The 27,998-nt window shown below is 42.8% G+C and overlaps 2 protein-coding genes across 6 annotated transcripts in view; one reads left to right on the top strand and one right to left on the bottom strand.

Moving 5' to 3' along the window:
• The window catches only part of LOC133136354 (pituitary adenylate cyclase-activating polypeptide type I receptor-like), a 38,434-nt gene extending 23,508 nt beyond the window's left edge, over positions 1 to 14,926 (top strand). For 2 of the 5 annotated variants that reach the window (XM_061253798.1, XM_061253796.1), the window contains exons 11-15: positions 1,537 to 1,628; positions 8,112 to 8,192; positions 11,700 to 11,829; positions 12,075 to 12,116; positions 12,996 to 14,926. In XM_061253798.1, the coding sequence (XP_061109782.1) occupies positions 1,537 to 1,628; positions 8,112 to 8,192; positions 11,700 to 11,829; positions 12,075 to 12,116; positions 12,996 to 13,217 (567 nt within the window). In that variant the 3' untranslated portion in view covers positions 13,218 to 14,926. The remainder of the gene's footprint in view (positions 1 to 1,536; positions 1,629 to 8,111; positions 8,193 to 11,699; positions 11,830 to 12,074; positions 12,117 to 12,995) is intronic. The other 3 variants (XM_061253799.1, XM_061253801.1, XM_061253800.1) reach the window with 3 other exon arrangements.
• A 6,382-nt stretch (positions 14,927 to 21,308) lies between these two features.
• On the bottom strand, positions 21,309 to 25,965 carry LOC133136665 (NXPE family member 2-like). The gene is made up of 3 exons (XM_061254309.1): positions 25,358 to 25,965; positions 23,605 to 23,744; positions 21,309 to 21,841 (listed from the first exon to the last, which is right to left on the bottom strand). The coding sequence occupies exons 1-3, from the start codon at positions 25,963 to 25,965 to the stop codon at positions 21,309 to 21,311; spliced, it is 1,281 nt and encodes a 426-aa protein (XP_061110293.1).
• Between the last annotated feature and the right edge of the window lie 2,033 nt (positions 25,966 to 27,998).

Below are 27,998 nucleotides of genomic sequence, written 5' to 3'. Positions count from 1 at the left end.
ATCTGAAGAGATAAATCAGTGGTTCCCAAACGTGGTCCCTCGGGTAATCCCCTGTGCACGCTTCCTTATGACCACTTTCGCGATCACAGGATTTTTACAAGCTTTTGTTGTTTTCCTGAATGTGGTGTTACATTCAGAGGGATTATTTACTTTCTTTAACTGCATTAATTGATGAAAATATGAACACCTGGCCACGAAAACTAACCGTTTGGTAGATAATGCAGAATTATAAGACAACGTGAATGACAATGAGCCAAACAAGCTTGCAAAATAACACAAAGTGACCAAGGGACTTTTATTCTACATGGATTGCATAGCTATTTCTGATATATTGTGATTTAAGAGTAAATAGTCTTTCTAAACATGAAAAGCACCTTAATAACAGTTTGTTCAAATTCTGGGATTGCAATAGCGGTTGGAATGAAAAGCAGCATATACACACAGTGGTTCCCCAATACTGAGTATTTAAACTCATGTTTTGAGTATCTGATGTAGAGAACAGGCCGTTCACCCCATCTAGCCTATTGGCTAAGGTGCTTGACGGAGACCTTCCCTCTAGGGTCTTTCAGCGCACTTATCCCTGGTTATGGGTGTGCACTTTGTTGTACGTCGCTCTGGATAAGAGCGTCTGCCAAATGCCAATAATGTAATGTAATGTAATGGACCTGGACGGTCGGTCGTTCAAGCCCCAATGGAGCTACGATAAGATCAGTGCAGCTGTTGGGCCCTTGAGCAAGGCCCTTAACCCCACATTGCTCCCGGAGGATTGTCCCCTGCTAAAGTCTTATCAACTGTATGTCGCATTGGATAAGAGTGTCATTTAAATAACTGAAGTGTAATTGAGAGTATCCAGCACGGTGTAAAGCCTGGGTTGAATAATGGAAAGTTACCCGTCTCTGTGCAATCAACTGGTAACTGCCCATCCCAGTTCAGCTCTTACTAACATGCTCATTTTCCAGTGTTGATGTACTGTCCCAACTTTGAAGTGAAAAGATCATTTTAAAAAGGACAGTTCCAATGGTGCAGAAGTATGGCAGATTAATACAGACATTCAAACGATTAATCACACATTTTAATTGCTTTGGCATCCCTGATTTAATGGATTTCGCAGATGTAGTGCTCAGCTAAAGTATCTGTAAACTGGAAATTGTGCCAATATATAAAAATAACATGTATTGTAAAGATATTGCCACGCTTCACAGTACATGTAGGTGAATATACAAATCGTTGACTCTTTTGGATATTGCAGTGTATTTATTTCAATATTGCTGTGAAAAATATTCTGTTAACATGGGCATCCCCTCAGTTTCAGAATATTGTATAGGACACTAATTAGTGTGCATTAATAAATCGCATCCTCCAACAAATAATTATTTGAACAAAATACCTTGTGGGTTAAGGATAGGATGTCTAAGATGATCTGGGTTAAGGGGTAATGGGCAAGATGTCTACGATGATCTGGGTTAAGGGGTAATGGGCAGGATGTCTAAGATGATCTGGGTTAAGGGGAAATGTCTTATTTGTTTTTCTTTCCAGATAAACTTTGTCCTTTTCATCGGGATCATCATCATCCTGGTGCAGAAGCTGCAGTCGCCCGACATCGGAGGCAACGAGTCCAGCATCTACTTGTAAGTGCGAGCGAGAGCCCATTGGTCCTCCACACATGACATCACCATCTAAATCTAAAATTTCCCTCGGGATGAATAAAGTATCTATCTATCACCAGGATCCAGAGCACTGGCGAACACATCCCACACTGGAGCTAACACATCCCATACTGGATCCCATGCTGGAGTTAACACATCCCACACTGGTGCTAACACATCCCATACTCATGCTAACACATCCCACACTGGAGCTAACACATCCCACACTGGTGCTAACACATCCCATACTCATGCTAACACATCCCATACTGGAGCTAACACTTCCCACACTGGAGCTAACACATCCCACACTGGATCCCATACTGGAGCTAACACATCCCACACTGATGCTAACACATCCCACACTGGTGCTAACACATCCCATACTCGTGCTAACACATCCCACACTGGTGCTAACACATCCCATACTCGTGCTAACACATCCCACACTGGTGCTAACACATCCCATACTGGATCCCATGCTGGAGTTAACACATCCCACACTGGTGCTAACACATCCCATACTCATGCTAACACATCCCACACTGGAGCTAACACATCCCACACTGGTGCTAACACATCCCATACTCATGCTAACACATCCCATACTGGAGCTAACACTTCCCACACTGGAGCTAACACATCCCACACTGGATCCCATACTGGAGCTAACACATCCCACACTGATGCTAACACATCCCACACTGGTGCTAACACATCCCATACTCGTGCTAACACATCCCACACTGGTGCTAACACATCCCATACTCGTGCTAACACATCCCACACTGGTGCTAACACATCCCATACTGGAGCTAACACATCCCACACTGGTGCTAACACATCCCATACTCATGCTAACACATCCCATACTGGAGCTAACACTTCCCACACTGGAGCTAACACATCCCACACTGGATCCCATGCTGGAGCTAACACATCCCACACTGGTGCTAACACATCCCACACTGATGCTAATACATCCCACACTGGTGCTAACACATCCCATACTCGTGCTAACACATCCCACACTGGTGCTAACACATCCCACACTGGTGCTAACACATCCCATACTGGTGCTAACACATCCCACACTGGAGCTAACACATCCCATACTGGAGCTAACACACTGGAGCTAACACATCCCGCACTGGAGCTAACACATCCCACACTGGTGCTAACACATCCCACACTGGTGCTAACACATCCCACACTGGTGCTAACACATCCCATACTGGTGCTAACACATCCCACACTGGAGCTAACACATCCCATACTGGAGCTAACACACTGGAGCTAACACATCCCACACTGGTGCTAACACATCCCATACTGGAGCTAACACATCCCACACTGGAGCTAACACATCCCACACTGGAGCTAACACACTGGAGCTAACACATCCCACACTGGAGCTAACACATCCCACACTGGTAGTGAGAGAGAGCAGAGTCATGCACTTTGGGAACTAAACCTTTTTTAACGCACGTTGTCCCCTTTCCTAAAGATTCCCCTTTACCTCTTACCTATGTTTTATTGCACTTTTAAATGCACTGAAAAATAATTTTAATGAAGAGGAAAAAAAGATACACAGTGAATTTAATACTTATTTAATACTTTCGTCATGTTTCTTCAATGCCCTCTTGTGCAACTGGCATATAAAAACAATAGAAAGTGTGACCAACCACCATGTTGCGCCTTTCACATAAATGTGCACATTATACCACACTTGTGCAGAACAGTGCAACATACTGTCAACTGTTGTCAAACTGTTGTCAAACTGTTGTCAAACCTTTGAAAGTTCTTCAAAGGGATTTTTAATGGATTACTCATTTTTTAATACATGGCCAAGCTTGCCCGGGAGGTTTTGATGTGAAATAATAAATACATTTGTCTAAATACCTATGCATGCCATACCATCACACAGTTCACTCAGATGGCATAAAAACAAATCCAAAAACACAATGATGAAAGTCTGCATTTGTGAAGGATCAGCCTCAGTTTCATCCACCGCTTTCCAGCAGCTTCTAACTGGCAGCCCTTTTGAACTCACCACTCTTTAACTAACATATCACCCTTTATCTACGATCTCACTCTTTATCTACGATGTCACTCTTTAACTAACATATCACCCTTTATCTACAATATCACTCTTTAACTAAGATATCACTCTTTATCTATGATGTCACTCTTTAACTAAGATATCACCCTTTATCTACGACCTCACTCTTTAACTAAGATATCACCCTTTATCTACAATATGGCAAATGGCAAATGGCAGGCATTTATATAGCGCCTTTATCCAAAGCGCTGTACAATTGATGCTTCTCCATTCACCCATTCATACACACACTCACACACCGACGGCGATTGGCTGCCATGCAAGGCCCCGACCAGCTCGTCAGGAGCATTTGGGGGTTAGGTGTCTTGCTCAGGGACACTTCGACACAGCCCGGGCGGGGGATCGAACCGGCAACCCTCCGACTGCCAGACGACTGCTCTTACTGCCTGAGCCATGTCGCCCCCAATATCACTCTTTAACTAAGATATCACTCTTTAACTAAGATATAACTCTTTAACTAAGATCTCACTCTTTAACTAAGATATCACTCTTTAACTAAGATATCACCCTTTATCTACAATGTCACTCTTTGACTAAGATATCACTCTTTAACTAAGATATCACCCTTTATCTACAATGTCACTCTTTGACTAAGATATCACTCTTTATCTAAAATATGGCTAAAGAGCAGCGTGTAGCCAAGTGGCTAAGGTACATGACTGGGACCCAGAAGGTTGGTGGTTCAAGCCCCAGTCTAGCCATGATAAGATCTATGCAGCTTGTTTGGGCCCTGGGCCCATTGATGGGATTTTGAAAAGTCGATTGAGAATTTGGCAAGGAGATGCTAAACCCCCAGAAAATATTTAGCTCCTGTATACTCCTGTAAGTCCCCAAAAGAAACCGTGTTGACAGTCCTTCTTGTTCCAATGTTATCTTTCAATGATGAATGTTTTTTTTTTTTTCAGCTGACAAATCCTTATCATACTTATAGACCGAGGCGGCATTCCGTAACCATATCAGCTGATCTCTCACCAGTACACGCTTTCAGTCTGGCTAGTACCGCAGCAGAGGCAACCAGGGCAGACCGGGGTGCTTTGAATTGCGGGGTAATTTCAGGCGCGGAAACAGAATTGTGCAGCTGAATCAGTGTCAGGTCGGAAACCGTGACAACAGCCGTCTCAGCAGTGCGTCCCAGGTGCTTTCCCGCCGGTGTCGTCGCTTCCGCTGACGTTCGTAAAGCAACTGCCAATCAGGCGTCTGTGCTCTTCCCCGTCTTCTGTGCCCACCCGCGTGGCTGCTCCACGGCGTCTGCTGTTCCTCCTCACCCATGTCCCTGTGCGTGTGATCAGCTGTCTGTCTGTCACCGTGCGTGTGATCAGCTGTCTGTCTGTCACTGTGCGTGTGATCAGCTGTCTGTGTGTCACTGTGCGTGTGATCAGCTGTCTGTCTGTCACTGTGCGTGTGATCAGCTGTCTGTCTGTCACTGTGCGTGTGATCAGCTGTCTGTCTGTCACTGTGCGTGTGATCAGCTGTCTGTGTCCAGGTGCTGCCTGTGATTTCACATATACACTCACTGAGCACTTTATTAGGTATTTATTAGTGAAGGGGTTTGAATACTTTCTCAAACCCCTGTATGTGTGTATAGTGTGCCACTATGTATGGGAGCTGTGTTTGTTCATGTGCAGCCTGTGATTATATGTGTGACAGTGTGTGTGTGTGTGTGTGTGTGTGTGTGTGTGTGTGTGTGTGTGTGTGTGTGTGTGAGAGAGAGTGTGTGCATGTGGGTGTGCATGTCCGTGTGTGAGTGTGCGAGTGTGTTAGATGTGTACAATTAATGTTCCCCCATAGGGTGTGGCTTATACCAGTTGTTGGGTTTTATATCTACATTGATTTCTCACAGGAATTATATATGTCATCAGACTCCTTGTCCACCTACTAATCCAAATATTATTTAAAAAAATGTTTTCATCTTTTTTATTCTTCTGGCCGGAAACCGCAAGGCCCTAGCCGCCATCTTGGAAAACACATTTTTGGTGATAACTCAAGAACTGTATGTCATATCCGGACAAGCATAGTATCAACATGAAGTTTGGGGTACATATTTCTCAAATTACACCTATATAGGTCAAGGTCGAGATCATGTGGCCAATTGAAGAGGTGTGCCAACACTTTTTTGGGCTAAAAATAAAATTGGCAATCAAAAATTGGTTTGCATTTAATCTATCCTGTCACGCAAATAGCTGAAACACATATAGCCCCATTATTCAATCTGGACATGAACATACTTTCAAGATGGATTTCAATTTAACATCCAAGCATAATTACCCATCTCAGTGTCCCAACACATCTACATATTTACAAGGCGTAGTTCTCCATTGGTGAGTCACGGTCTGAATGTAAAATTGGACTGATATTGAAATTGGAATTGCAGTGCATTGGCAACAAAAACAAACCAAAGCAGTGGAAGGGCAGACAGGGGGGAGGCTTTTTTCCTGATTGCTCAGCGGTCAGAATTGTGATGTGATGTTTGTGATTGTATGTGTGGTGAGTGGTGTGTGTGATGGTATGTGTGTGTGTGTGTGTGTGTGTGTGTGTGATGTACGGAGTTAAATTAGTGTCAAAACTATCAAACAAACAACACGTTGTACAAATGTCCTATGATTAGCGAACAAACAAATGAAAATGAAAAACACGATCATCGATCATGCAAAACACGATAATCAAACAAACCCTTTTTTTTTTTTTGCAAATACAAAACCTGCCCATCAAGCAAATGCATAACCATTTTCCAATACAAGAAGCTTGTAATGAAGTACAAAACATGTTCTACAAGTACGACAGGTGTCTTCCAGGTGCATCAAAAATAGTTTTTAATGAGTTTGCTGTTGATAAGAAAGTCAGTTACATGTAGCCGAAGCAGAAGCCAACATTGTACAGATGATTACATTAGTGATCGCTAGCTAGCTACATAGCTTACTGTCCAAGTAGACTAAATACATAAGAATTATCATACTTTAAGTGGTCATCATTATAAGGGTCAATATTCAGCTACACAAAATATAGTGTTTGATAATCGTGTTTTGCATGTTTGATGATTGTGATTTTCATTTGTAAAACACAGTGGTCCTCATTTATCTATATTTTCATAACAGGAGTAAACACAGCTTTTTTCATATCCACATGTGTATGTTGATAAATACCAATCAATCGTAGACAGAAAGGGTGCCCACAAAACTTATGATTAGCAGTAATTGATGCCCCTTAAATACCTTATAAGGACCTCGGCAACCAATTTCAATCAATTTAAAGAAATGGCAGAGAAATTATTTTAAAAAAAACTTTGTTTTAAAATACTGTCAAGCCATTACATTAATAGCATTTGGCAGACGCTCTTATACAGAGCGATGTACAGTTGATTAGATTAAGCAGGAGACTAAACAATCCTCCCCTGGAGCAATGCAGGGTTAAGGGCCTTGCTCAAGGGCCCAACAGCTGTGCGGATCTTATTGGGGCTACACCGGGGATCAAACCACCAACCTTGCGTGTCCCAGTCATGTACCTTAACCACTATGCTACAGGCTTATCTACATGTTTTGGACTTTACATCTTCAATGCCATGACGTTTTCTTTTCATAAACTTGAACTTGAAGTCGACGTTATTGTTTGTATTGTTTATTTTTTTCCAAACTGGGCGGGGAAAACTGACTGTCCAGGGGGAGAAACATAAACTAATGTGCCAAACTAACATGTAAACATAGTTTGTTGCTAATTAGCTTACTTTTTTTTATATATATATACTACATAAACTATGTATGCGCCACATAGGACTGGAATCATCTATTTTTATACGGTCTGTGGTTGGAACTGACTTCACCAAAGAAATTGGCTCGGTCTTTCAATGGTGCGCTCCTTACACCATGCGCCGAATCTTATATCGTAAATGTAATGTAAAGAGGGGCCAGACACAGAAACAATGGTCTAAGCTATATGCTCTATTAAATGCAAACTTTGTTTACGTGTTTTATGGAATTTATATTACACTCCACTCGATTACCAGCATGAAACATCACCCATTTTAATGTTGAATCCAGTTGTGTTTTTTTTTATATAAGAATAATAAATTGTTATAAAATAATTATAGTATTCAATTGGCTGATTAATTCAAATAACTTTGGCACTGTATTTTAAATAAAAATAAAATATGAATGAATGGAATAATAATAATAATAATAATAATAATAATAAAGCACTTGTGTTTAAATTGCATTTACAAAGGATTTACGATCAAATTAGTAAGGCCCGCATGTGATAAATGAAGCCCACTGTGTTTGTTTGCAAATCATAGGACCTTTGTGCTGTTTGTTGTGTCGTCTGTGGACACTAAATTCTGTGCTGTCCTGCAGTTGTGTACAGAAATGCTTCTGTGAGCCAAGGCAGGGAGAGCACCACCCCTGCAAGATGTCAGAGCTGTCCATCATAACACTGTAAGTGTCAGAGCTGTCAATCATAACACTGTAAGTGTCAGAGCTGTCAATCATAACATTGTAAGTGTCTGAGCTGTCAATCATAACATTGTAAGTGTCTGAGCTGTCCATCATAACATTGTGTCTGAGCTGTCAATCAAAACATTGTAAGTGTCTGAGCTGTCAATCATAACATTGTAAGTGTCTGAGCTGTCAATCATAACATTGTAAGTGTCTGAGCTGTCCGTCACATTGTGTCTGAGCTGTCAATCAAAACATTGTAAGTGTCTGAGCTGTCCATCATAACACTGTAAGTGTCTGAGCTGTCCATCATAACACTGTAAGTGTCTGAGCTGTCAATCATAACATTGTGTCTGAGCTGTCAATCAAAACATTGTAAGTGTCTGAGCTGTCCATCATTACATTGTGTCTGAGCTGTCAATCAAAACATTGTAAGTGTCTGAGCTGTCCATCATAACACTGTAAGTGTCTGAGCTGTCAATCATAACATTGTGTCTGAGCTGTCAATCAAAACATTGTAAGTGTCTGAGCTGTCAATCATAACATTGTAAGTGTCTGAGCTGTCAATCATAACATTGACTTTGGCTTGATGTCGCCATGGTGATGGCCCAATATGGCCCAATAGGGCTGGGCTGGCACTGCCATGACCTTTGGCGATACTTTGCAGTGGCTTTTGACCTGGTGTCGCTGTGATGTTTATATCATGTTTCAGTGATGTTGTGATCAGGACAGGTGGGTCAGCAGGACCAGGGCAGGTGGGTCAGCAGGACCAGGGCAGGTGGGTTAGGAGGACCAGGGCAGGTGGGTCAGCAGGACCAGAGCAGGTGGGTCAGCAGGACCAGGGCAGGTGGGTTAGCAGGACCAGGGCAGGTGGGTTAGGAGGACCAGGGCAGGTGGGTCAGCAGGAGCAGGGCAGGTGGGTTAGGAGGACAGGTGGGTTAGGAGGACCAGGGCAGGTGGGTTAGGAGGACAGGTGGGTTAGGAGGAGCAGGGCAGGTGGGTTAGGAGGACAGGTGGGTTAGGAGGAGCAGGGCAGGTGGGTTAGGAGGGCAGGTGGGTTAGGAGGACCAGGGCAGGTGGGTTAGGAGGACCAGGGCAGGTGGGGACAACTCTCAATTTGACTCACTCATTGCATGAGAGTGTGTTCCAGCAAGTTTTTGACTTTGCATTGTGCAGCAGAGTTGGCAGCCGGGACGCAGGGAGGCTCATTTCTGATCCAGCGAGCACAGGTGTGCAGCAGAGAGACAGATCCTCATCTACCTGCTCACTACTCAAATTATTCTGCTATTAATGTTACTAGCTGACTATGCATTCTAGGCCACTGGGGGTCACTGTACATCCTGATAACGGGTGAATAGATGGTAAATGGTTTGCATTTATATAGCGCCTTTATCCAAAGCGCCCTTTTCAAACTCTACCTTAGTCCTCCCTCCTGATTTCCCCTGCCCCTCCTTTCTGATATCCCTATCCTTGTCTAACCCCCCCCCAAAAAAAAAAAAAAATGCACTTCTGATGACAACTATGTTTAGAACAGCATTTCCTGTGTATTTTGCTAGTTTCTGGATGTGATGCTCTGACTTATGGTAGAACCTATGCACTATATAAGTCGCTTTGGATTAAAAGCGTCTGCCAAATGACTATAATGTAAAAATGTAAATGTACAATTGATGCTTCTCATTCTCCCATTTATACACACACTCACACACCAAAGGTGATTGGCAACAACTGCTCGTCAGGAGCATTTAGGGGTCTGGTGTCTTGCTCAGGGCCACTTCGACACACCCAGGGTGGGATCGACCCAGCAACGCTCCGGTTGCCATACGACTGCTCTTACCCGAGCCAATGAGGCGACTGCTCTTACTGCCTGAGCCAATGAGACGACTGCTCTTACTGCCTGAGCCAATGAGGCGACTGCTCTTACTGCCTGAGCCAATGAGGCGACTGCTCTTACTGCCTGAGCCAATGAGACGACTGCTCTTACTGCCTGAGCCAATGAGGCGACTGCTCTTACTGCCTGAGCCAATGAGACGACTGCTCTTACTGCCAGAGCCAATGAGACGACTGCTCTTACTGCCTGAGCCAATGAGACGACTGCTCTTACTGCCTGAGCCAATGAGACGACTGCTCTTACCGCCTGAGCCAATGAGACGACTGCTCTTACTGCCTGAGCCAATGAGACGACTGCTCTTACTGCCTGAGCCAATGAGACGATTGCTCTTACTACCTGAGCCAATGAGACGACTGCTCTTACTGCCTGAGCCAATGAGACGACTGCTCTTACCGCCTGAGTCAATGTCGCCCCGATAGAGCATGACATGCATTAGAAGGATAGGGAAGTGGACTTTCTGCCATGCTGTCGATCACGTTGTGAACCAGTGAAGCCTCCTTCATAACCTCAGCAGACTCTCTCTTTGGGCTAGAAACATAACATCACCACAGATTCTGTTTTGTCTCCCCTTTGTTGAGTCTGTTGAGTTTTTGGCTCTGCAGTACAGGACATGGGATTTGAAAGGAAACAGTAACCATGAGGTTACAGTGCAGACTGTCACCTTTCATTTGAGGGTGTTTACATCAATATTGGGTGATCCGTGTTGGAATTACATCCTTTTTTACATAGTCCCCCCATTTTAGGGGACCAAAAGTAATCGCACAGTTGGCGGGTCAGCTGTTTCTGATTAGCTTCCTCAGTGCAGGTATAAGAAAGCTTTCAGTATCTAGTCTTGATTGTCTTTGGACTCGACCACTGTATTTGTTAGACTTGCTTTTTAGGAAGTATTGATGTTCCTTCTGTGTTCTGCTCTCTCATTTCCCTATCATGGAGGTTCCGCTGTGTTCCCGTGGTAATCGTTGTGATGTCATAAGATTCTATCAGTGACAGTGTTAATGATGATGCCATCATTGCAGACGCTGTGTCAAAATGGTTCGAAGAGCTACGCTGTTCATGAATCATTTAATCGTGACAGGACTACAGTGTCATGACAACATCGTCAAGTTGCAAATTTCATGAAAATCAGGTCATGACCGAGCTACTGTGTCATGAGAGCTGCATTAATAATCACTGTTAGCAGCAGTTAATTACAGATTTATGGGTTATATATGTTATTGAAATTGACGTCATGACAGAGCTTCAGTATCATGACAGTTCATCAGGGCTACAGTATTCCTGATATTGAAACAGCTCCTGAGATACAGTGCCATGTATTCCTATGACAATTCTTGCCTTTTCCTACCACTGAAGTGTACCTACTGCTTAGTTTGCCTGAAAGCTAGATGAAAGCTAGATGAAAGCTAGATGAAAGCTAGATGAAAGTTTGAAAACCCCCAAAGTTTCTGCCTCCTCTGCATGTCCTGGCAAGCTATTCCACACAGTGACCGCTCTCTGCATGAAAAAAACAAAAACTACCTTCGTGGTGGGCCTTCAGTGGCCGTGCAACGCTCCAGGTCGGGTCATGCTCCCTTGAGAACTTAACCGCGTTCTGATTGGTCGCTGTGCTCTTTGATTGGCAGGAGGCTGGCCCGCTCCACGCTGCTGCTCATCCCGCTGTTCGGGATCCACTACACCGTCTTCGCCTTCTCCCCCGAGGACGTGAGCAAGAGGGAGAGGCTGGTGTTCGAGCTGGGCCTGGGATCCTTCCAGGTAATCACAAAAAGCCTTTATCCGTGCGACACGTCTCGAGCGCACAGCTCAAAGGGCTTCACTGCACTGGAAACGAAAAGCCATAAAAATTTACACATTTATGAAAAAACAAACAACTGGACAAAATAGAGACAGAGCAAACCATGGTATGAATAAATAATGAATTGTAATTAATTAATGTAAATTCCACTGGAAGTGTGGTTCTGTTGCTCCTCATGGCTGATGGCGGTTTTGTGCTATTGCAGGGGTTTGTCGTGGCGGTCCTGTACTGCTTCCTCAATGGAGAGGTATGTCCCTTTAAAATCTTACCGCTTTCCTGTTGTCATGGTGACTGGTGCGCATTCATCTCACCTGTCTCAGGCCAGGAAGCTCATTAACATATTACATCATATTTTTATTTGCTATTGGTAAGCTAATGCCATCTACAATCTGCACTCACTGTTAGCCAATGTATGCCAAACTCTGTGGGATCTACGCAATGGAGTCAACCTTGAACAATTGGTCAGCAATGGCCCTTTGCGAAAAGTATGACCAGGTCACTCGTAGCCCATACCTCACGTTCTGGACGTACTGTAGGTCTAACCGTGCTGCTTATATGAGACTTCGCCTGGAACTGGTTGGCACTGTTATGAGAGCCAAAGTCTACTGTAGATTCTACTCAAGAGTGCTCTGCAAATAAACCAACAAATGTTTTGTTAATTCTTCGGATGACCTTACGACCAACATAAAATTATAATCTTATGTTGGTGGGACTTCCAACTGGAGGTGGTGATTCAAGCCAACTCTTCCACTTACCTGTAGTGCTGCCTAGAACTTAAAGGACCTAATCAGATTGCAGAAAACAAAGCATGCAAAGCAACTCGTCTTGTCAAACACGTTTCTAGACTGCACCAAACAGCACTAGGCAAATTTCAGTATGTCAAGACAGAACATATGGTTGAGGTAAATGTCCTAAGGGCGTACACTGCTACCTTACCCTAATTTTTAAAGAATTGCAATAGGCGGGTGGTTCATCTCGGCCAAGGGCACTGTGACTACACTCAGAGAGTGTATCATTAAATAAAACGGATTAAATGACAATCAAACAAGTCACTTAGTAAATGAAATATAAAATAACAACGAGCACCTTTACAGCTATGTACAATTAAAAAAATGACCTTTTCAAGTTTCTCCCTAAAGGTGCAGTCGGAGATAAAGAGGAAATGGCGGAGCTGGACTGTCAACCGGTACTTTGCGGTGGACCTGAAGCACCGCCACCCGTCCCTGGCCAGCAGTGGGGTGAACGGGGGGACGCAGCTGTCCATACTCAGCAAGAGCAGCTCGCAAGTCCGTATGTCCGGCCTGCAGGCCGAGAGCCTGAACCTGAATCTGCCGTCCTGAGTGTGTGAACGCCTGGGTCTCCTACTGCTCTGCCCCCCGAACAACAACAACAACAACAACCACAACAACAACCTGAACCTGAATCTGCCCCCCTAACAACAACAACAACAACCACAACAAAAACCTGAACCTGAATCTACCCTCCTGAGTGTGTGAACTCCTGGGTCTGCCCTCTTAACAACAACAACAACAACAACAACAACCAGAACCTGAACCTGAATCTGCCCCCCTAACAACAACAACCACAACAACCACAACCTGAACATGAACCTGAATCTGCCGCCCTCCTAAGAACAACAAGAACCACAACAACAACCTGAACCTGAATCTGCCCCCCTAACAACCACAACAACAACCTGAACCTGAACCAGAACCTGAATCTGCCCTCCCGAGTGTGTGAACGCCTGGGTCTCCTACTGCTCTGCCCCCTGAACAAAAACAACAACAACCACAACAAAAACCTGAACCTGAACCTGAATCTGCCCTCCTAACAACAACAACCACAACAACCACAACAACAACCTGAACCTGAACCAGAACCTGAATCTGCCCCCTTGAGTGTGTGAACGCCTGGGTCTCCTACTGCTCTGCCCTCCTAACAACAACAACAACAACAACAACAACAACAACCAGAACCAGAACCTGACCAAAACTCCTGTACAGGAGTGCCCAACATCTTGCCCTCATAGAACCTCTGGCATAGGGGACACATGAGACAAATTACTTAAAAAATAAATGAAAAACCAACGGAGCAACTTGATGGCTCAGATATTGTTCCTGTACATACCATGCCGTGCTGTATATTTTGTCCTGAATTTTATGGGGAATAAGAAAACAAAAAAAAGTTCCTGGTCAGGTTGCTGCTTTCATGTGTTCTTGAGTTGAGGCTGTAGAAAGTGCATTTAAAAAAAAAAGCTTTTCTGTCTTGTTATTTTTGCCCAGCTCAAGCATCACCTTGCTGTCAGATTGTAATGGGCAGCCAGCATCTTCTGCAAGCTCTGTCTGAGGAAGGAGAAACCGCTTCTTCTGTTTGGGTCAGGGGACAGCTGTTGGCAGATACCGTGGACCAGACGCAATGTTACTTGCAGTACTGGGGACATGTTTGAAAGACAAGAAATTTAGACTATGTGACAATCATGAACCTGAAACCCCTGTTTGCCAACAACCAGTGAAAATATTCACATTCCTTATGTTTGTGAAACATTATTAAAATACACACAATTTAAAGGTAGCCTACAACTATGATTCTAGAGCTGAGCGTAATATTTGTCGACGCTAAAGCATTTGCGACCATTCCGTTCATTTGTAGTTTAATCGGGTGTTGTTATGTCCCTGATGTATTTGGAAACATCTTCAATGAGCAAATGAAATGGCATTCAGGCCTGTGTAAGCTTTTGTCTTTTACTATTGTAAACTTTATAGTTTTAGACAGCCGATAGTACAAAATATGTCAAATATGAAAAAACCTCATGGAAGATTTATTACTCGCATAACTCATTATTATTATTATTATTATTATTATTATTATTATTATTATTATTATTGCTGGAATGTATTATGCATTTCCATACAATTATTGTGATGCTCTGAGTTGTAAATGAAAATGTAAGTATATATATATACATATACTGGAGTCCAAATCTGTAGAGTCCAACATTGGAAGCAAACTTTTGAAAATGCTCTCATTTATGTATATGAATAAATGTATTAAGATGTAGGCAAGTGGTGCTGCTATTTAGAGAATTATTAAGTCAAGAGGTAGCCTGTTAGCTGTTTTGAATGTCTACTTTTTTAAAATACAGTCAAGTACATATTTGTGCATTTATGATCCGCATATATATATATATATATAAAAAAAATTCTAATAAAAAGTTAGGTGAATTTGTTTTTAACATGGCTTCCTAGCCATTTAATTCATTTGCATTTTTAATAAGTACCGTCCTAACTTAAGTGTTCTGCTGAAATCTGTTGACTGTGAGTATTCATTCAAACTAATCAGCATAAGGTTACTTTATACTTTGTCAAATGACACCTTTGACAGATGTTCACTTTTACAGTCTGCGTTAAGCCATCGAGACGAAATGTTCCAAAGATTAGTGTTTAAGATAAGTGTTTAGCATTAGAGTATTCACTTTGGGCCTGTGAACGGCAGTTGCGATAGGCTACTTTTGATGTCAAGAGCAGATGTCCCTCTCCTTCTTAAACGGGACAATTATCTTCAAATTCCAAAAGTGCCTTTAGGTCAAAGTAACAAAGGCCACAGCAAGTGGTATTTAACTGTTATTCAACAAGAAAGTACAAAAAGATCGTTTTTTGATATTTCCCCAAAGAGGAGACAGACGATTCATTTGAAAAATAAGGAATTTAAGTAAACCGTGCTTTTATTTGGTCAATTTACCCAAGAGGCCTTTAATGTAGAAATATACTTTTGTTCTGCAATTTATCTAATTCAACTAAAGCTGATGGGATTATTTCAGTTTAACTTCATTCATTTATTCTTTCCTGGATAGGCCTATCCTCTTCAAAAAATGGTTCTTTCAATTCAATTTTAAAACAAACATACAAAGTCTTTAATATTTATATCACTCCTTTTCATAACAATATTTTATTTTAGCTCATAATTGATATGGTATGGTGAATAAAATCATTTTTATATTTCTATGAAAAAAGAGCCTAGTTTTTTTAAATCAACATAATTAATACACACGACCATAACTATCGTTAGGTTAACTTGTAATTATTGTACTGTACAGTTGGCATGTTTTTAGGAAAGTTTCATATGGTGGAGCATATCCTGAAATGCATGTTCGGGATGAAGTGTCGCGTTGTTGTTTTTTTCAGTACTGTGTCTATATACAGTATCATTTAGAAAATGTAGAAAATTAACACACCGCCTCCCCCACCTACTGGGACACACGCAAACCACTGCTGATGTCAAAAAAGAGTACCAGATATCCTTCTTTATGACGATCATTTTTAAAAAGCAGGTTAAATTAATGGTGATGTTCTGCTGTATTGAGCTTCTATCGCAGTGTTTTCTGAAATGAGTGATCCATAGCTGCAAGTGAATAGTTGTGTCTAAACTCAGTGCTCAACATGTTTTGGTCGCAAGTTAGTAAACGTGAAGCTTATAATGTGACCCATTTTAACTGTGTGGAACAAATCCTGTCGATTGGGATGGATGCTCCGGAGAAGCACGATGACGTGAGAAATGTTGCCAAGGCAGTCCTGAAAAACAGACACTAAAAAGCAGCTCTAAGAAAGAAAAGCTAAAAGATAACAAACGTTCATTTAATCATGATGGTGGGATATGATTGGCCTCCCAGGCATGTACGCCCCAGGTTACCGCTATGTTAGCCCAATGACAGACCGGCCAGCCCCTCTGCTGCACTGTTCACCAGAGAGATGCCTGTACTCCAATCTGCACTGGCTCTCCTGTAGTACTCTGGGGCCTGTAGGGTGTAATATCGTCACCGGCACTCCTGTAGTACTGTGTGTGCCCTGTAGGCTGTTAAATTGTCACTGGCTCTCTTATAGTATTCTGCGTGAGCTGTAGGGTATAAAATACTCGCTGTCTCTCCTGTAGTACTGTGTGCAGCCTGTATGCTGTAAAATAGTCACTGCCTCTCTTGTAATATTCCGTGTGAGCTGTAGGGTGTAAAATAGTCATTGGCTCTCCTGTAGGACTCTGTGAGCTATACGGTGTAAAATAGTCTTTGGCTCTCCTGTAGTATTGTGGGCTGTAGGATGTAAAACAGTCACTGGCTGTCCTGTAGTACTGTGTGTTGCCTGTAGGGTGTAAGATAGTCATTGGCTCTCCTGTAGGACTGTGTGAGCTGTACGGTGTAAAATAGTTTTTGCCTCTCTTGTCATACTGTGGCCTGTATGCTGTAAAATGGCTGTATGCTGTAAAATGGCCTGGCTCTCCTGTAGTACTATGTGCGGCTTGTGTGTTGTAAAATTGATCGTGGCTCTCCTGTAGTACTGTGTGTGGCCAGTAGGGTGTAAAATAGTCACTGGTTCTCCTGTAGTACTGTGTGCAGCCTGTAAGGTGTAAGATAGTCATTGGCTCTCCTGTAGGACTGTGTGAGCTGTACGGTGTAAAATAGTTTTTGCCTCTCTTGTCGTACTGTGGCCTGTATGCTGTAAAATGGCTGTATGCTGTAAAATGGCCTGGCTCTCCTGTAGTACTATGTGCGGCTTGTGTGTTGTAAAATGGCCTGGCTCTCCTGTAGTACTATGTGCGGCTTGTGTGTTGTAAAATTGGTAGTGGCTCTCCTGTAGTACTGTGTGTGGCCAGTAGGGTGTAAAATAGTCACTGGCTCTCCTGTAGTACTGTGTGGCATGTAGGGTGTAAAATTGTCACTGGCTCTCCTGTAGTACTGTGTGGCATGTAGGGTGTAAAATAGTCACTGGCTCTCCTGTAGTACTGTGTGGCCTGTAGGGTGTACAATAGTCACTGGCTCTCCTGTAGTACTGTGTGTGGTCTGTAGGGTATAAAATAGTCATTGGCTTGCGTCTGAGTATACTGAAGGGGCGCGGCTGCTTTAACATAACGGTAACTCTGAACACACAGCTGCCAGTCCCAAACTGGGGAGAGGAAGAACGGGAAACGAAAATTTCTAACCAACGTCTAACCAACACTGTCTAGAATTCTGAGGGTTTCCACTTTTCTCAGCTCGTGTGGGCAGAGGTGCACCTCATTATACAAAGGGGGCTACAGAAAATGTACATTCGAAGGGAACTTAGATGAATGTAATGTCTGTAAAAATGTCTGATGACTCTATAATGCCATATTAAAGGGGATGAGGGACATGGATAGATGTTGTCTGCATGAATGGAAAAATAATAGTCTTGTGTGTATTTGTTGCTTTTGTCCCTCTTGTGGTTAAACACCAGCAATCATTCCAGGTCTAAAACCATGGACAAAACGACCATGTCTCAAAGCTGTTAAAAATGTACAAGGTGTGAGAGATTTTGTGGGTTTTTTTAATTTTCTTGTTGTTTCAGGGGTCAGAGAGTGGGTTTTTCAGAGGTAGGGGGCGGGGGGGGGGGGGTTGGTGTTTGCGTTGGGGGAGGGGGTTCTCTTCATTAAGACACTTTCTACTTCTTACTTTTCTTATTTAAATCCCTACATTCAGGAAACAAAATATCAATATTCGCTGTTTTGTGCTAAAATATTCAATAAATACTGTCTGTAATGTCGCTGTTACGTGCTGGTGGTCATCTTATACCTGTCGCATAGGCCTGTGCAAGCCAATAATTTTAGCTATAAACCATAACGATAAGAATGTGAGCATCCACATCGATGAAAAATAACGTTCTGTGAATAGCCATTTTGAACGCAAAGCCTTGTAAATTCAGCTGGATTTTGATTGGCTGAGAATGTTTCTATTGTTCATGCAGCTGTACAAAAAAAGCTCTCTGAAAGTGTTCCCAGCGATGGCCTCCATCACTGTTGTTGTTGTTATAGTTGAGGTGTGGAGTCCACCATTCACAGAGGAGTCACGGGGACTTCTTCATCTTCTGCTGTCTTTTCTTTTCCACCCCAACTTCTTTCTTATAGAGAGGGTGAAGCCTAACCCTCAATGCAAGTACCCCTTGCCTCTCACTGCTTTCCCACGTGCCCCCTGGTGGTCAGGGTGAGTAGTGCAAACTGAGCATGCTCAGTGAGAGGCTAGGCCAGGCCACAGAACACAGTGCAAACTGAGCATGCTCAGTGAGAGGCTAGGCCAGGCCACAGAACACAGTACAAACTGGGCATGCTCAGTGGGAGGCTAGGCTAGGCTAGGCCACAGCACACAGTGCAAACTGAGCATGCTCAGTGAGAGGCTAGGCCAGGCCACAGAACACAGTACAAACTGGGCATGCTCAGTGAGAGGCTAGGCTAGGCCACAGCACACAGTGCAAACTGGGCATGCTCAGTGGGAGGCTAGGCTAGGCCACAGCACACAGTGCAAACTGGGCATGCTCAGTGGGAGGCTAGGCTAGGCTAGGCCACAGCACACAGTGCAAACTGGGCATGCTCAGTGAGAGTATCTGTGTGTGTGTATGCGTATGTGTGTGTTAATGTGTGTGTGCGTATATGTGTGTATATGTGTGCGTGCGTGCGTGTGTGTGCGTGTGCGTGTGTGTGTGTGTGTGTGTGTGTATGTGTGTATATATGTGTGTGCTTTTTTGTGTATTTGTAAGAGTATTAGGAGTGAGGGACTCTGTGTTTGTAGAGTAAGTGCTGTAATACTGAATCAGTGAATGTAATGTACTGGAGATGTCTAAATACTGCTCTGCAGATTTTTCTCATGTTTCTCAATAGATGTCTCTCTGTGCAATGTACATATTCAAGGTTTTGTATATGATTGAAATATTGACTTAAACTGCATTAAATGTGACAGTAGTCTGTGACAATATTTGTCTGTCAGTATGTGTGAGCCAGTTTCATTAACACAGTGAAAGATAGTTATGTGTACGCATTGGTACATAATGTACCCCCTTGTTAATAGATGCAGTAAAAGGCCTTGGGTAACATCCACCAGTTTTTCAGCATTCTACAGTTAAATTACCCTGCTTACTGAAAGTATGCCTTCTCTTTGTATCTCTTTGTTCCGACTGCTAATCGACCAAGCCCTCCAGGAATAGAGGTGCCTGTGTAAGTTTTGGGTGAGACAAGGAGACTTTTCAACCCCATTTTAGGGAGTGATTAAGGATTGTATGTAAGGTGGGGCAGTCCCCTTAGCAGCCTGAAATGCCAACACTAGGGCCTTGAAGCAGATGCGTGCGGCAATAGGAAGCCAGTGGAGGCGGGGTGACATGAGCCGACCTGGGCTGACTGGTGGTGAGGTGGGCTGTAGTATTCTGGGCCAACTGGAGGTGCTTGATGGCACAAGCTGGGAGACCGGCTAGGAGGGAGTTGCAGTAACCCAGATGGGAAATGACGAGGACCTGGACTAGGAGCTGGGTGGCTTTCTCCGTCAGGAGATGACGGATACGGCATATATTGTAGAGGAAGAACCTGCAGGTTCTGCTCGTGGAGGATATATGTGGACTGAAAGTGAGGTGGTTAGCAAGTGTCACCCCAAGACTGCAAATTGTTGATTGTTGGCAAACAGGAATGTAGTTGGCAAAGCAGTTCATAATCAATAATCTAGGCAAGAGTTCAGTAACAGGGAAAACAGACACAGCAAAGGAAATCTAAAATGAAGGCACAGATCATGACAGAACCATGACGGATGTTTGAAAGAGCCAGAGATATCTCACTGAAAACAGCAATGTGGTAAGGGTACATGATGGTGAACCTCCTATATAATTATTGAATCAAAATACTGCTTAATCTATTGTAAACATGCACAATTAATAATTTTATCCAGCGAATATAGAATTTATTTGGACATTTTAAATCACCTTAACAAATTGAAATCCCGGGAATTCACTGTGCACAACTTCATTTCTTTCTTTTTTTTTTTTTTACATCTGGATAAATTAAAATGATTTAAAATTAAAAAAGGAAAGATTTGCATGGATGGTGCAGCCGCCTCACAGCAGGGAGGTTCTAGGTTCTCCCCGTGTTCCTGTGGGGTTCCTGTGGGTTCTCTGCTTTCCTCCCACAGTCCAAAGACCAGAAAATCACACCAGAATAATAAATAACACCCTGGACAGGTTGCCAGTCCATCGCAGGGCACACACACCATTCATTCACTCACACACTCATACCCACGGGCAATTTCGACTCTCCAATCAGCCTAACCTGCAGGTTAGGCAGGTTAGGCTGATTGGAGAGATTCTGGTGTGAATTCTGGTGTGTCTGCAGTGTGAAAAACAAACAGGGAGGACTCCTCCTGACCTCAGTAGGAATGGCTACTGGTGGGAGATCAATACATTTGGCTTCAGGGGCTTGAGAAATCCCTGAATTTGAAATATAAATAATAACCCACTTAAGTTGTACCCTTGAATTAAAACACCAACTATCACTGTAAGAGACGCAATTAAAAACCTAAAAATGGCAACACACAGTGTCCTGTATCACAAGCCCCTGAGCTTTGAACATAATCTGGACAGAAATGGATTTTGAAAGCCCAGCGATATATTCCTTTCAAAAAGCATTTCTATGCATCATGACAGAGGTGTGACAGAGCCAGAGATATCTGATTGGAAACAACAATGGAGTTAGGGTGGATTGCGAAGGTGTTAGCCGCTGTTGTCATGTCCCAGGCATCTACCAGCACCACCTTCAGGTCCCTGAACACCTTCCTCTGAGCCAGGTTCTGCACATAGCCAAACCAGTCACTCAGGTGGGTCATCGTTGAACCAAACTCCCTGGTGTTCTCAAGCTTGATGACGACGAGGGTCTGGGGGCTACGTTCCTGGAGCCTCAGGATGGCCTTCCGCATGTTGATCAGCCTCTGGATGAAGATCTCCAGGGGAAAGGGCTTGAAATGCTGTCCCACTCCAATGACCACCACATCACCAACAGCTACTCTGTCAACTTCTCTGGAAATGTACCCGCACTGATCTTTAACCACGTTGTAGCCAGTGACAAAAGGATGGCCATGCATTTTCCACTGGACAGTGATGTTCTTTTTGGGGTCCACAGCCAGGGCAAAGTAATGAGTATCATATGGTTTCACATATTTCAGACCTGAAATAACAAAACACTGAATGATTAATTGGGTAATTCTGGTGTCCCTTTTTAAAATTTTAATTACATTACATTACATTATTGGCATTTGGCAGACGCTCTTATCCAGAGCGACGTACAGTTGATTAGACTAAGCAGGAGACAATCCTCCCCTGGAGCAATGCAGGGTTAAGGGCCTTGCTCAAGGGCCCAACAGCTGTGCCGATGTTATTGTGGTTACACTGGGATTAGAACCACCGACCTTGTGTCTCCCAGTCATTTACCTTAACCACTACGCTACAGGCTGCCCATAGTGTCACTGTAATTCAGGACAATTTGAAGATCTGTCACTATACATAAAATGTGTTACCCATTTGGTAAAAAAAAGAAGCTAGCACATCATTAAGAAAGTTAATAATCCATTCAGGAAGTTTATTACTTGATCTTGAAAGGTAATACATCATCCAGGTATATTGTTTGTTTGTTCAAAAAAAAAAAAAAAAAAAAAAAAAAAAGGCCCTTGTCCTTATCTTTGTTGTACAGGTAGCAGTTGAAATTGTACTTCCCTCTAGGGTCTTTCAGCGAACTTATCCCTGGTTATGGGTATGCACTTTGTTGTACGTCGCTCTGGATAAGAGCGTCTGCCAAATGCCAATAATGTAATGCAATGTATATTACATTATAACTGTAAAAGGTATTACATCATGGTAAGAGTACATTATCAGTCCTTATGAACACAGGTTCGCAATAAATTACTTATCTTGGTATATATACTGCTTTTGATATCTCTGCTTTTGATATCATCAACCTTTCAGTTGAAAGACCCTTGCCCAAGACATGCAACCATTTACATATTTTCAGACCAATTTCTAAGTTGCCCTTTATCTTAGAGATTCTTAAGTTTTCAATTTAAGATTTTAAATACCATCAAGTTTTTTGCATTGGAACAGGACTTCATGATATCCTCAAAAACAGCTATATAAACACAACAAAACCAATGGCCACCATTCTATTCAATTCTGAAGGTCTCAAAAAACGTGTCCAATATGACCCGGCAGAGAATACTGGCCAAAGCTACACCAAGGCTTGAACCACCAACCCTCCAGGTCACCACAGCCTCCTTATACCCTACAGCACAGTATCACCATGTGGGGTCGTAGCATGAATAACATTCCAGATTTTTTGTGAGGGTTATTTATTGCTGTTCTTCCTCCATCCGGTCTCCATGAAATATACACATTTTCCACAACCCAGTCAGTTACTTAATATAACGTACCCCGCGCTTCACATAGCCCTCCCTAGACTTTCGGGGAGGTAACAAGATGTATTCCATTTAAATGCATTCATACCAATTTCTAAGTTGCCTTTTATCCAAAAGATTCTATAAAATGTTTACGAAATGCTGATGCTGGAAATTCCTCCATTTTAGTTTTATTAGATCTCAGTGCTGCCTTTGAAACAGCTGAACCTGCCATTTTAATGGACCACCTTAGAACACGCATTTGTATCGATCTTCAGCTCTAATTACTGGGGAGTGCATCAAGGGTCCATTTTAGGGACAGTTTTGGTCTCGATCTGAGGTCTCCCTTTGTAGCACAAATAGTATATATAAAACAAAAATAGTCATTATGATAATAATTTTACGCTACTTTCAAGAAATCTGTAACACAAAAAGTTTGCTGAATATCATTACAAAACAAATATTTTATGCAGGCATTTTATCTCTGGCCTACAAGTGTCCACCCAAATGATCATGTTTATGTGACATTGTAGATTGCCATTACCTCTCAGCATTTTCATGAGTGTCTCTTGCCACTGACGCACAGTGGAGTCTCCCATGAGTTTCAGCTTCTTGTCCTTCAGGCATCTGCTGATGGCGTCTGCACTGAAGAAGCTGCCGGTCTGGCAGGAGGAAGAAGACCATCTGTTTTTAAAGAAGTAGCCAGTCGGTAAAGGGGACTTCATTCCAAATCCCACCATGCACTTTCCAGTTGGTCTGTTGGTTCCCGCTGAAGGAATGAAAAAGATGGAGAAAGAAAGAGCAAAGGAAGAGATTCACAGTGTTATGAAGGTGGATAAAGTTGTGGCTCAAAGAATGACACAATTATTTATTTTCAAACCTGACAAAAAACACTTTTCCTAGATTTTAAGCCGGCTTCTCTCAGATCCCAAGAGTGAAATAGTTTTCAGTGTCCTAAAGTCACACCATTATTAATTCATTACTGCCTCTGAGTGAATGAAGAAATCTTTCCATACTCTGCACAAACAGCCAATCTCTGGTTGCTGCCATGCAGTGGCAACATAATGGACAAAACTTTCCAGTAACATTTGTGAGAACATTTTCACTAGTCTGGGTTCACAGGCAGCTCTGATAAAATGAAGCAGGTAACTGGCAATAGGCAAACATCCACAGTGTGGTAACATTGATCCAGGGGAATCAGAAAAGGAACAGTGAGAATAGCAGGAGAAGATGAGACCGACTGCTTCAGACAAAAGGGGACATACCGGGGCAATTGACGACTTTCACGGAAGCAAAACTGTTTCTCATTGCAATTCCAGTATATTTCCTTCAAATGAAAGGTGGGAAAGATTTTGAAGTTTAGATCAGTACACATCAGTACACATTCTCATGGATATTAAAAAAATGAGTACAGCTAGAGGGTTTAATTTCAATTTCACCCAACAGGACAGGAAAGTTCCAGAGCAGAGATTTTGATAATCAAAGACAGTGTTATAAATTATATGAATATAAATTATAAATGTAAATTGTCACTTTTTTTGGCAGCTGCACTTCAGTAAGAGATGCTATAGAAATAGAGCAGAACGCACAAAGAAACATCTGAGTGTTCAGAACCTGGACCAAAGTTACAGTCACTTGGCAGACGCTCCTGTCCAGAGTGACGTATAATAAAGTGCAAATGATAACATTAAGCCTTCAAGGGTTTTGAGCACACTAACATTACAAATCAGTAACCAGTAGCATTTATTACTGGTTTCAAAAGACAGACCGAATCACGGATCAACAAGCATCTTGTTGGATAAAGGTCGCTCTGCCTGTTAAATTAATAAAGAAATATCAGGTAAGCCATTATTTACAAGCTATTATGCTGACTTATTACATATTGTACCACTGTCAAAGTGCTTACAAACTGCACTGCAAATTAGGGCTTTTCCTTACAAAGATATGGACCTAAATCTAAAAATCACATTTTGTGCCACAATGCGTGATTCATCGTGACGCCCCACAACCCAGTTCTTGATCTCACTATCTCCCAAAACAAAGAAAAAGAAAGAACATCCAAGGGGTGTTGTGGTGCAATGTAATGCCCCATAGCAGTTTCTAACATAATGTGCAAAAGAGACTAACCCCTAAATACAAGAAATGCCCCCATTTATGAAAAATCTATTTTTTCATTTGAAACAATTGTGGAACTGCGACCGTGGTTGAAATGAAAGCCAACGTACACAGGGGTCCCCAGGACCGAGTTTTAGAACCACCCCTTTAACAGTTAGCATTGTCCACAGACCATGACTTACCGGCTCAGGAGATAATACTCATCCTTGGTCATGTTAGGAATTGGGCCATTTCTTGACCGCATGGTCCTCAGGGTGCTGCAGGGAAGGGTTTTGGGTGGGATGCAGGCGTAGTACTCCGCATCTTCCTTCTTCCTGTACTCGCAGAGGGGCTTGTCCGATTTGAGCCGGACGCCACACTGAGATTGCTCCTTTTTTTTCCCTCTATAGAAGACTCCGGTGTATATGATCTTATCATAGTTGTGCGCACTGATTCTCCTGAGGATCCCAACTGCCTCAGAGGAGTGCATGAGAATCACAGACACCAGTACGTCTCCAGGCCAGAACAGGTGGAAACTCACACGGTAGGAGCCATTGAGCAGGTCAGTGACTTGTCCTGATGCAGAAGCCTGGATTTCGGGAGAGTGGATCCGGGCCAGGATGAAGTCGCCTCCATGCGCTTTTGGGTTCCCCCTGTAGTCCTTCACGTTCACCTGCACGCTCAAGGTGTCCCCCACACAGTACTGGGCTCTGGGCTGCTCCAGGTTGACCACACTGTGTTGGCCACTGGAAGAGCTTTCGATAGAGCTGAAGTTACCAGCTTTTGGGAGATCGTCCAATACTGAACGCATTATGTCATCCACAGACATCTCTCTGAATGGGGTAGCAGTTCCATTCAGTTTCACTTCAGTCTCCTGTTTGAGAATAATGAAAAACTCAAAGGTTGCTGAAATTGAGGTTCATCAGACGTTTGATCAGTCATCATAGAATTAATAATCTGACCCCAACCCCTCCTCACCACCCCCATTTCCTTATTATTGGTTGTCTGATTCATTGATAGAGGTCCCAATATGATGCAATGATGTTATATTCAGAGTGAGGTCTGCTCTGAACAGACAGAGAAGTCTCAAAATATGTGCAACTCACCCATTTCACCTGCAAGCTGTTGGGGTACAGATTACCCAATAGTACCTAAGGGCAGAGGGAATTTCATTGAATTTGGTGTCTCTCTGTTCCTTTATACTCTGCACACACATCACATGCATGGACACATCCTCACACACATACAGAAGCACACATCACATTTCAAACACACTGAACCATCCCAGTGAGCTTTCAAACCTAGAGGCCAAACTAAGAGAAACACCAACCATAGTATCCCTGTCTCATATAAAACATAAGTGCAGCAGTGTCAAGGAAATGAGATTCTGTTTGAAATGACAACTTCTGGGCGGCACGGATGGTGCAGTGGGTAGCAAGGAGGTCCTGGGTTCGAACCCCCGTCGGCCGGGGCCTCTCTGTGTGGAGTTTGCATGTTCTCCCCGTGTCTGCGTGGGTTTCCTCCGGGTACTCCGGTTTCCTCCCACAGTCCAAAGACATGCACGTTAGGCTGATTGGAGAGTCTAAATTGCCCATAGGTATGAGTGTGTGAGTGAATGGTGTGTGTGCCCTGCGATAGACTGGCGACCTGTCCAGGGTGTATTCCTGCCTTTCGCCCAATGTATGCTGGGATAGGCTCCAGCCCCCCTGCGACCCTGATCAGGATAAGCAGGTTCAGATAATGGATGGATGATGGATGGATGGATGACAACTTCTGAATCCAGCAGCCAGGGGTGTCACCAAGGTTTGAATACATTTGGGGCTGAGCCTTAGTTATTTTGAGCTCAGCTAGAGTGATGTAGTTTGCATATGTTCTGACTTCTGTATGACAAGATGCTTTTTACAAACTCGGCTCACAATAAGAAATTCAACTGCTATTACCATTATGGTTTTCCAGTTGTAAGTTGGGGAAAAATAAACGTAAAAAAAACAACCAAAACTTAAAATTAAAAGTAGTGTCTTGATCAACAAGCTGTTTCTGCATCTTCCGGGGGCAAGGCTTACTGGTTGAGCACTCTGTGAAAATAAAGCAGAAATATACATTTTATTGATTACGTGACATAGTGCTGCTAAAGATGGGAATTATTTTCTCATGACACCTGAATGATCAGAAAAGCTTTTTTCCCAATTAAGAATCTGATAATCATCAGTCTGTCCTGAGTCTTTTTAATAGCCTAAATAGCCTTTAATAGTCTTTTTAGAGTCTAAATTTAATAATAATTTTGCGGCTTTATTACGTCGCAGTTTTTCGTACAATATAAATATGAACTCAACAACGATTTGAGACGTCGACGACTGAGCCACGAGGGGGCAGAGTGGACCGGGTTAACCGCGCCCTGATGAATAATCAGCCCTTATCCTTTAAAACACTGACACAATTAAAAATAATTATACAATTAGACATGCAGTAGTATGTCGCATTTGTAGCAGTTACACATTAAACTAAAATGGTGTAATAACAGTATTTGACTTTCTGATATCCAGTGTCCTAATAGCTACGTATTCATTTTTTATCTGATCAAATTAGGCATCAATTTAGCTTTCCTTTCTTTATTACATTACAGAAACTTGTTATTGTTGCCTTCTCAAATTACTAAAAATGCATACAATACCGTTCGGGTATTACAAAATATTGCAAAAGAAATAGTACATTTTACAAATGAAAAGAAATCAATTACCATGGTTATTCAGAATTGGTGGTGTCAGAGTAAGAACTGAATGCAAGTCTTCTTTGGATAATTATGCGTCCATCTCACAAAGCAGGGCTCCTCCTGTGCGTGTTCAC

Source organism: Conger conger, chromosome 9 (assembly GCF_963514075.1).
Source record: "Conger conger chromosome 9, fConCon1.1, whole genome shotgun sequence".
Classification (NCBI taxonomy): Eukaryota; Metazoa; Chordata; class Actinopteri; order Anguilliformes; family Congridae; genus Conger; species Conger conger.
This window is presented reverse-complemented; position numbering and strand designations above follow the sequence as displayed.